Source organism: Hypomesus transpacificus, unplaced genomic scaffold, assembly GCF_021917145.1.
Source record: "Hypomesus transpacificus isolate Combined female unplaced genomic scaffold, fHypTra1 scaffold_159, whole genome shotgun sequence".
NCBI classification, from domain to species: Eukaryota; Metazoa; Chordata; class Actinopteri; order Osmeriformes; family Osmeridae; genus Hypomesus; species Hypomesus transpacificus.
The window spans coordinates 3,148-12,803 of NW_025813724.1; the positions used below are offsets into that span (position 1 = coordinate 3,148).

The 9,656-nt window shown below is 39.8% G+C and overlaps 2 protein-coding genes across 3 annotated transcripts; both read right to left on the reverse strand.

The window, feature by feature from the left end:
- Positions 1–4,505: 4,505 nt before the first annotated feature.
- LOC124488961 lies at positions 4,506–6,764 on the reverse strand. 2 transcript variants are annotated; one of them, XM_047051533.1, is made up of 8 exons: positions 6,539–6,764; positions 6,180–6,297; positions 6,004–6,095; positions 5,717–5,834; positions 5,507–5,611; positions 5,213–5,398; positions 4,947–5,126; positions 4,506–4,816 (listed from the first exon to the last, which is right to left on the reverse strand). In XM_047051533.1, exons 1-8 carry the CDS (start codon positions 6,740–6,742, stop codon positions 4,581–4,583), a joined length of 1,239 nt encoding a protein of 412 aa, XP_046907489.1. In that variant the 5' UTR covers positions 6,743–6,764; the 3' UTR covers positions 4,506–4,580. The 2 variants fall into 2 exon arrangements, with proteins under 2 accessions (XP_046907489.1, XP_046907490.1); XM_047051534.1 differs by lacking the exon at positions 5,507–5,611.
- Positions 6,765–6,826: 62 nt separating this feature from the next.
- On the reverse strand, positions 6,827–9,440 carry LOC124488952. The gene is made up of 8 exons (XM_047051520.1): positions 9,406–9,440; positions 9,178–9,311; positions 8,798–8,990; positions 8,307–8,702; positions 8,103–8,170; positions 7,906–8,007; positions 7,528–7,706; positions 6,827–6,977 (listed from the first exon to the last, which is right to left on the reverse strand). The coding sequence occupies exons 2-8, from the start codon at positions 9,259–9,261 to the stop codon at positions 6,827–6,829; spliced, it is 1,173 nt and encodes a 390-aa protein (XP_046907476.1). The 5' UTR covers positions 9,262–9,311; positions 9,406–9,440.
- Between the last annotated feature and the right edge of the window lie 216 nt (positions 9,441–9,656).

Below are 9,656 nucleotides of genomic sequence, written 5' to 3' on the forward strand. Positions count from 1 at the left end.
CAAATTTGTTTCTGGAAACCGACTTCAGAGCCGAGCCCCAGACCTAGTACAGAAGCAAAATCCAAATTGAGCGGAAGTACGTAGGAGGGCAGAGCCAGGCTACCTATGGTCCCCCAGTGGCTAGAAATTGCGATATGTGTAAACCAAGCCCTGGATGTCCTGCTCCGCCTTTGAGAAAATTAAAGTTCAGATGGGCCCATCTGGAATTTTCCTCTTATGCGTTATAAGGGGGAAAGGTTACCTCCCCTTACTCTGCTTTGCCCGTCCAAAGAATATGGCCCCGCCAATGATAAAATTAGCTACGACTGTGCAAGCACGATATTGTTTTTTCCTCGAGAGACATCATGGCTTACAAACAACCGAAGCATGGCAGTTAGCCCCGCCTCTCTCCTCCTCATAGCATTCAAAACTACAGATACAGGAACGGCACATCCTGAGGAAAGCTCATTGTGGGACTGCTCGTAGTGGCTGTAATTCTGCACGAAGGGCCTGAATTTCGGGAGGAGACTTCAGATACAGTATTAGGGGACCACTAAGGCCTATATAAAAGCATCCAAAAACAGCATGCCATGGGGACCTTTAACTTAAGTCACATAATCTCATGGTGAAATTGTAAAAAACAGATAACATTGATCACTGTATTTCACTAACTTTTGATAAAGTAACCACTTTGTTATCAAAATTGTACTTACTTAGTCTTACTCTTATTTTTATACATATTTTATATTTAAATTGTTTTATTCTTAGATTTTAGTTCTAAGAAATAGTTAAACTTTTGCACTTTTACTTACTTTAAGATCCGTATGTTTATTGTTTGCCCCTCCCTGCCACCGTAAATTCTGTGTTTGTTCACATACATAGTGAATAAACCTTATTCTGATTCTGATGTGTATTTCTTTTCACAGTGTAAAAGAATGGGAGGATACCTGGAAGTCTGCTGTTAATATTTCTGTGCCTAGCTGCCTGGTTATTGTTTAAAGAGTTCCCAATTCTATATTTGTTATTGATATACACTGTAACATGTTATGAGCTTATTGTGATACTGTTACGGCCACAATCTTTTTCTCAGTTCAAGTTTTGTTTGTTATCCACTTACATTTACATTTAGTCATTTAGTCCACTTCCTGGGTTCTAGGCATCGATTTATGGTTGCCTCCATAAAACTTAACTTATAACACGGGTGAGTTGGTGACCAAGCTAACGTTTTCGGGTTTTTGTTTTAGATTCACTGTTAGGTAAGGGAGCGCGCTGGCTCCGCCTTCCCATTGCGGGGAGGGCCAGCGGCTCCCAGGTTTTGGTTTATTTTCACTAACTCAGTCTTGTTTTTCTGTTCAATAAACTTTGGTATTACTTTTATAAACATTGACTTTCATGGTTGGACTCACTTATGTTAGCCTACAAGCAACCGTCTGATCCTTTGCTTGGTGGAGGTAAGAGTAGACTACCTATGAAGAGAAAACTTATATTAAAAGTTAGGCCATCACAAGCGGATGTAAATTTGTTATCTTATTAACACCACATTACATACAATGTTAAATGATGGATTCCTTGTGGCTGAATATGAATAATCTGTACTGGGAGGTGTGGCGCGATGACGTCACATTCAGAATAATCCATGCCTTAATAAAGGTGATGGCATGAAGATAGGCTATATGAATTATACATTATATATTCTATTTTTTTGCATGTTGACACGTGGTAAGACTTATACAAGTTTTTAAAGTAATTGAATAGGTCATTAAATAATGTGGGCTACACTTAACTAAAATGATTAACCATAGCGAACTTACGTGGACTACAAATATGGCGCATATTAGCGTTAAAACATATTGGCCGGGGTTTGTGGGAAATGTAGTTCTTTTAATTTAAAAACTAATTTTTTTGAGAAGATCTTTGTCCTCAGTTACATTTAAATCACTTAATATGACAAATATACATTCATTGGTCTTTTATGAAAGACAAAATGTATCAGTACTCAAAAAGTCAACATTTAAATATCCTTATATGTAAACTTTACTTAACATTATTTGACATCATTATCTTCGCACATGGTTCCAGTATGATGTGAAGAGTGTCAATATTGGTCTAAATACAAAATCCCAGGATGATCCTAGCTTCAGATAGGAAAGAAAATTTAATTGAATTTTAGGAAAAATTACCTTTTCTAGGTGGCGCTGTTGATCCCCTGTAGGGGCTAGGGTTATGAAACTAAAAGACACAGTTTATCTAACCCCAGTCATTCACTGTACCAAGCCAGGACTATGTGCCATGAAAGGAACCCAAAATACCATACTACTACTAAATATAGAGCTTTAAGGTGACCCCTGGCAAGGGTTCAAAGGTCAATATATCAGATAAGGGTTTACAGGAATGTGTCAAATTTACATAAATGAACCCGCAAGCTAAGACCTTTCCAAAAAATGGGGTTTGACGTTGTTGTACGACAGTCTTATTAAAATCCAAATCTGCCATTGCAGTGAGGTATCTTTACAAGTATAGATTCCAAGACCATTCATAATCTAAATAGACGACATCAGTGGTCAAAGTCAAATTATGTTTTGGTGGCACATAGTCCTGGTTTAGCACAAACAGAACCAGGGTACAGAACCACTTGTGCATTTGTTTATCCCCAAACTTAAAAGATGATTAGTTGTTTCTGCATAAGACATGGTCTGAAACAGACAGCGCTAGGGTTAGGGGTTTGATGTCCTTGGTGGTACTAGTTTGTGGCTTGCCCTGTCGAATATTTTGGACTAGTAAATACTTTTTTTCACATGGCTTTACCTCTAAGCCAGATAGAGGCTCAACAGCGCCACCTTGAAATGTTCATTTTCAAAATCTAAAATGTGTCTTGTACTCCAATGTATGCTGCTACCCGGGCTGAAAATTGTCCATGTTGCTCCATTGAGACATTCCATGCAGTGTGACAAAAACATTCAAAACTCGGATTTAATATAAAATAAAAGTATGAGAAAAAGACATTCCAAAGTTTACTTTTGTAGTGCTGATTATATATAATGCGTATTGATCTATAATGCATATACATTTTACATTTCTGATAAATCTAATATAAAATTGGAGATGATATTGGTGTAAAACACAAATTACTAAAAGAACTACAAAACGTATTCCATTAAACACTGAATCGAGATGTTGAACGACGCCATATTTGTAGTTCAACTAGGCCTACATGTTTCAAAGTTTACATGTTTAGGGTTTGAAAACAGAACATCTTAACAATTGATATATCACATACAAAGTATGTATGAATAGATTATAATATAATGGAGGTGTTGAAGAGGTAATCAATATTAGCATTAAATGCCCTAGTTGGCAATGGAGTAGTATTTTAAATGAGATGACGCATCGAGGGATTAGCCTTGACTTTAGGTGTATTCGAATTCATGCAGCGCCGGCAGCACCGACAGCCGGCCTCGCTGACTTGAAGGAGTGAATGCCATTGGCTGGTCCGCGCCGCCGGCCCTGCATGAAGTCGAACACACCTTTTGTGTAGGCTAGGGCTACTTAAATCATGGTGTATGGCAAGATTTGTTGGTAGCTATATTTAGCCTTTTTGGTTTGTCATAATGTGTAATTTCGCATAATTAGAAACCATTCCGATTACTTCGTTTTACGATTGTTTGGAATCTCGTTGGTTTTAAAGAACTACAGTTAGCTATCAGTAGCTTTCAGCTAATTCAGGGTTCCGTTGGGAGGATCCCTATTTGCGTGGTTTATATGCCAAATATTCCCACTCATTTCTATCAACAGAAAATGCGTCTATAGGTACATTCGACTTCATGCAGCGCCGGCGGCGTCGACAGCCGGCTGCCTTGAATCTGAGAATACCATTGGCTGCGTCATGTCAGCCGGGCTGCAGGCGACGCCGGCGCTGCATGAAGTCGAACGCACCTTATATTACACACAGAACTTCAACCTCATCCAGACTCAGATTTTCACTAATGGTCACTAATCAATATTAAATATTGAGATGATAGTTTGTCTCGAGTTATACAGAGTTAAATCAGAATTTTTCAAAAACAATCTGGATAATTGAAATATATGATGAATAAATATATGATGAATAATACATGAATAATTTATCCCCATCATTTCCCAATTGCCCAATCTGCCAGCCAACATAAATTGAGTCCAACCACGCAAGTCAATGTATGTAAAAAGTTAATACGAAAGTTTATTGAACAGAAAAACAAGACTGAGTTAGTGAAAATAAAACCAAAACCTGGGAGCCGCTGGCCCTCCCCGCAATGGGAAGGCCGGAGCCAGCACGCTCCCTTACCTAACAGTGAATCTAAAACAAAAACCCGAAAACGTTAGCTTGGTCACCAACTCACCCATGTTATAAGTTAAGTGTTATGTTCTATCACTCATTTACAAATAATGCTCTGTGCTCTGCTGCAGTCATGCTCTGGAGGCAGCCTTTGTTGCAATTGACTCGCCTGGGCCATTACAGGTAAAGATCAAAGGGAGAGAACACACAGTATACATTACAGTATATCAAGTTAGGTCTCAGGCGATTACAGCTGTGACTGAGTGATTCAGATCCAAGTGACTTGAATTCAATTCTCTGCATCCTCCTCCTCATCACTATCATCATCCGAGCTGTTGCCACGTTGCCAGTCCATGTCTTCTTCCATTTCCCTGTCCTCCTCTTCCACCAGCCTGTTACTTGGTTTGAGAGTGCATCTGTAGGTGCCTGCTATGGTCTGCTGTTTGAGTCTCAGGTCTTGCAGTCTTCTTTTTAGTGCACTGATGAGGCCCTTGGACCCCTCCTCGGTTAATCCATTTGGCAAGCCTGGAAATGTTGTTAATTTATGTTGAAATGAATTTACCGAAGACTATACTTGCAGGATTGGTTTCCACTTAAATAGTTTGACCTATAAATTTGAAAATGCATGTAGCCAGATCATTTGATTTACACTTACTTCCTGTCTGTGTGCTCACTAAAACAGTGCCCATCAGTGTCTGGACCTTTGCCACTGAGTCCTTGAGGTACTGGCAGTGCTGCAGCATCTCCTTCACAAGGATCTGCTTTTCCTCTTTTAGTCGTGAGGCAAGCATTACGTGGTCAAAGAGCTTCTTCTTTGTAAGGATGTCCACACCGTCTGTCAAGGAATAAAAACATTTGACATTAATAAACTAATTTGATGACATTTTATATGCATACTTAAGTTAAATCTTGATGCAACACCTGTGTTCTGTTCCTGCCAAGGCCAGATCATGCTCTCTGCAGCTTTGTTAGAGAGTTTCTGCACAACTAACTCTGTGTCCACAGGGTCACCATCAGGCTGTTGGTTGTATCTCTGGATGTCTTCCAGCAACCGTTTCTTTTCCTGGGCTATCTTTTGAGTTATTTTCTGTCGCCTTTTGTTGCGATCTGCAAATACAGTAAAAACAATAGTACATTAAAAGAGCTGCCATGGTAATGAAGATATCAGTATAGCCTAAGATTTATCTGCATTAGTTATGTTTACACTATACATACCATTTTGTCTGTAAAGGTAGTGCTTTTTCTGACAAATGCTCACAAAGAGTGCTTCGATTGTGATCTGCAAACTTTGAGCATCAACAGGACCAGGTGCTGTGCTTCCTTGATTAGAGATAAAATAAATACACTTTTAACATTTAAGCTACAGATATGCAGATATTACAACCAAGTGACTGAGAGTGTTTATGAATTAAGTATTTTTCTTACTGCTACTGGCCCACTGCTTGACATCAACAACCCATTGTTTCAGCATGTCATCACAGCAATGCAACTGCTCCTGCATTGTCTTCAGGCTCTCAGCTACATCCACAGTCTTCTCTACTGTCTGAAAACAGCAATACAGAAGGTCTTTAAAACTACCAGAGGTCCTGTACCACTACAATTTCTACTAGGGGGTACTATAACAACCTGATGCATTTTGGGTATAATAAGTAAAAGTTACGTTTATATGTAACTGCTTTAAAAAGTTAATCATCTTCAGTATGTGAACACACCTTCTTGAATCTAGAAGACAAGGCTATATGGAGGCCATTCTCTTTCCGTTCATTCCACCCCATAGCATGGACAGTCAGCATGTCAGTTCTTACTGTGAAGAACAAAACAAAATCACAATACAATTTTGTAAAACAAGTACATTTGCAGGCTGGCAGGGGGAAATAAGCTTACAAACCTGACTTGGCCATATACTTGGTGGTAAGGGCACATCTGGAGAGAAAACTATTCACTTGCTCTACTTCTTCACCGAGAGTGGTGCCGGCGCCCTCCTGGTTCCTTGCAGTCCACAGAATCTACAGGAAGAAGATAATGTGTAAAGCGGTGTGGACACATGTTATTGAAGCATATCCTGAGATTACCAACTTTAGAGGGCAGCACTTAGGGGCTACAGAAAAACTTTAAACACACTCCTAGGTTGTTGTATGGGTCAGTCCAGACCACTGTGGTATGGCTATTGTCATTTATTATGGCATTTTACACTCAGTTTGCCACATCATACTCTAAAATGTACGGTCAAGTAGCTAAAAGCATCACCTCGCATTTTGTATTGTGGGCTTTGGCATGCATCACAGACAAGCAATGCCTCATTTCCTGAAGGGGTTGAAGATGCGTCAGGGCCTCTGACACTTTTGTCAAGTATGGCACATATCGGCAGGTCACATCCATGGCCAAAAATGTAGCACTCTGGAACTCTTTTTGGAGAAACATTGGATATGCAAAGATTTCTCCTCTATACATATTCAGACCTTTAAAAAAAGCACAATGCACATGAAAGAAGATTTAGATCATAATATAAATATATATTATTTTATTTTTTTACTACTACTTAATCAGACCCATACCAACATTTGAGAAGAAATCCATGTCTACACACAGCAAATTCCACACCTTCTTCATCCAAATTGTTGGCCCGCTTTGAAGTCTCTCTTGCTGCATTCCATTGGGTGTCACCACACATCGCTTTTCCTGCGGTCTACCAAAGTAAATCATTTGAACATGACAATAGTTAATTCAAGTACACTAGATTGCAGGACTGTTCACGCAAACACACAAACTTTAACTGTCAAGATTTTGTCATTGCCTGACCTATCTTACATTTGAAGGATAAAGCAATATGCAATATGAATGTACTGTGCCCCCTGGATAAGAATCTAGTGCTGTATCCCCACCTGATCATAGACTCCCTTCTCCGAAGGCAATCGTGTTTTCTACTTTAACTTTAATTAGAACAAAATAATCCCAATAAATGTTGTTCAGAATAATGTAAAACGTACACTCTTGACAGTTCCCCGGACCTCCTCAACAAAACTGGACACCTCAGAGTCTCGGGCTAAAAACACTCCATCGAAGAACCCTGGCTTTTCACTCCTTTAAGACAATGTATTATGGACTACCTTTGTAATAGGACCTTTTATTTATGTAGCACTTATCAAAAAAAACATTGACATTAACAGTGTCATTAACAGCTGGACATACTGTATATTAACTACATTGGCTGTTCATAATGTGTGCACAGAACTCACTGGTTTGTTTTCTGGAACCTGTACAACTTTCTGTTGCCATCCACAGAAACAGCCACCATTTCAGGGCTACAGGCTGGACAGACCAATGGCTCCTTTCCAAGAAGTTGGTTCTCTTCATAGTTGCAGTACACAAATTGCAGAAAACTTCTCTGAAATGCATCTGCATTCACTTTGCCAGTCTAAAGAAAATAATATAATACAGCTTTCAAAAACGATAAACTACATCTTTGCCTTCGTATGTTTTGTGTTTTGTATGCAACTTTTCAAATCCATAAGGAAGCAAATGACTATTTTGTGTGGTAAGGTCTTCAGTCTATAATCTGAAATATGTACTACCTACTACAGCCACTTGTGGACCTTGAACTGCTTTTTACTTACTCTTCCATATTGCTTTGTTCTCTGGTCCAACATTGCTGTAAAGGCTTGTCTGGACATTCCTGGAGCTGCTGTGTTCATAGCCTCAAAGGAATGGAAGAGATCCTGGTGGAACAGTGTCTGTGTTAGTAATATAAAAAAATTCAACAGTTTAACAAGATCCTACCATTTATGCAAACCAGTATGATGGATCTACCAACAGAGACTGCTGCATCAGCGGTGTCACAGGAGCATATCCTTTGAGGTAGAGCTGTTGGCAGAAAACAATCTGCAAGGCAAAGAACCATAAGGTATACAATTAATAATGTTTGGGTTGTGAGTAATGACTTAAATAACACATTTCAATTTCATATAAGAATGATCTGTTAAGAAAATTGACAATCAATTGTAAAAGAAATGCCAACCTTGTTCACAAATGCTGTATTTTCCAGTGTCACAGAGTGTCACAGCCTCTGTTGGTGGGATGTATTTGAAAAATCCATCCATGATGGTTTGCCTGTTGTGAAGAGTGTGGTGTTTATGTACCGAGCCATCACACTCAGCACAAAACCACTCTGAGGGCATACATTCCCCACAACGGATGACAGCTTCTTTCACGTGACAGTGATTGCATGTCATCTGTACGATGTTCTCAGCAGAAAGTAAATTGTCAAGGTTCTGTGGCCTCGCCTGTTGCCAACATTGTTGGACCTCTTTCTGCCTTTGACTCCAACTGGACAATGGTGGCTGCTGAACAAAATCTTGCGATTCCATGTTCTCTGAGTCCTGTAGAAGGTCCTCAAGCTGCCGCATATTCAAATCTTCAAAAGGGAGGAGAAAAAATAATAATATCGTAACTCCAACATCGCCACAACACACTGTTGAAATACAGCATTTGGAACGAAAGATTATTCACCATGGTCTAGGTGTTGGCCATGGTCTAATGGCGGTGAAGAAGAAACATGTCTTCCTTCGTCTGGTCTTTGTGATGTTGACTGCTTTCTAAGGGCTCGTGGGCGCTGGTGAACAATGTCCCCATTGTGGTCCCTCTTCTTCCAATGAACAGGCTTTGGTGATGTGGTCTTAGTTTTCTGTCTGTTCTTCTCTGTCTAGAATTACAACTTGGTTTAAGAAAGGTTTACCAATATGGGAAATGCCTTCGGACTACTGACAGAAAAAGCAGTTAAAGTAGTGTAACCCTTCTGATTCATGTCTTTTAAATACGCCTCCATGTATCTTATATGAACTGGTAAGAAGGAATACTGTTAACTATAGACAAAACAGAAGCTGCTTTACCTCTTCTGTCTTGAGATGTTCAAGAAATGTATCTACACTCTTGAGCTCATCCTCCAATTCCATCAACTGCAAATCACTCATCATTGAGTTGAAAGAGTAGACAGACAAATGGGCAGATGGCGAGTGGGATGTTTCTTTGGGACACAAGAAAGTGCAATATTAGAACACTTTGAATACAAATAGTAGATAATAGACTCGGAAGCACAAGGAGGCCAGGAACGTAGGTACCAGGTTGTAAAAACAACGATCTGGCGGTGAGTGGAGGGCAAACCAGGGTATGTCACCGCAAGTTATTGGGAAACTGGACCGCAGGTGTGGATCTTGTGCAGGTAGGGTGGACTGGATCACTGGAGCCTGGAGATTCACACAAACACAGACAAACAGAAAGACAAACAGAAAGACAGGCAGAGCCTGTGGAGGGCGTAACACAGGTGGACAGAGGTAGGTGGACACAGGTATACACAGGTACGTCCTGACAA

What these genes read in the sequence shown, in the direction of transcription:
- LOC124488952 (XM_047051520.1), bottom strand. Translation starts at nt 9,261, where the DNA reads ATGATGAGTGATTTGCAGTTGATGGAATTGGAGGATGAGCTCAAGAGT. An exon ending in AACATCTCAAGACAGAAGAG is followed by an intron (nt 8,991 to 9,177) that starts GTAAAGCAGCTT and finishes TTGTAATTCTAG; the next exon opens with ACAGAGAAGAACAGACAGAA. An exon ending in AGGTTCCAGAAAACAAACCA is followed by an intron (nt 6,978 to 7,527) that starts GTGAGTTCTGTG and finishes TTACTTTGGTAG; the next exon opens with ACCGCAGGAAAAGCGATGTG.
- LOC124488961 (XM_047051533.1), bottom strand. Translation starts at nt 6,742, where the DNA reads ATGTATAGAGGAGAAATCTTTGCATATCCAATGTTTCTCCAAAAAGAG. An exon ending in CAAGTATATGGCCAAGTCAG is followed by an intron (nt 6,096 to 6,179) that starts GTTTGTAAGCTT and finishes TGTTCTTCACAG; the next exon opens with TAAGAACTGACATGCTGACT. An exon ending in TGTCTTCTAGATTCAAGAAG is followed by an intron (nt 5,835 to 6,003) that starts GTGTGTTCACAT and finishes TGCTGTTTTCAG; the next exon opens with ACAGTAGAGAAGACTGTGGA.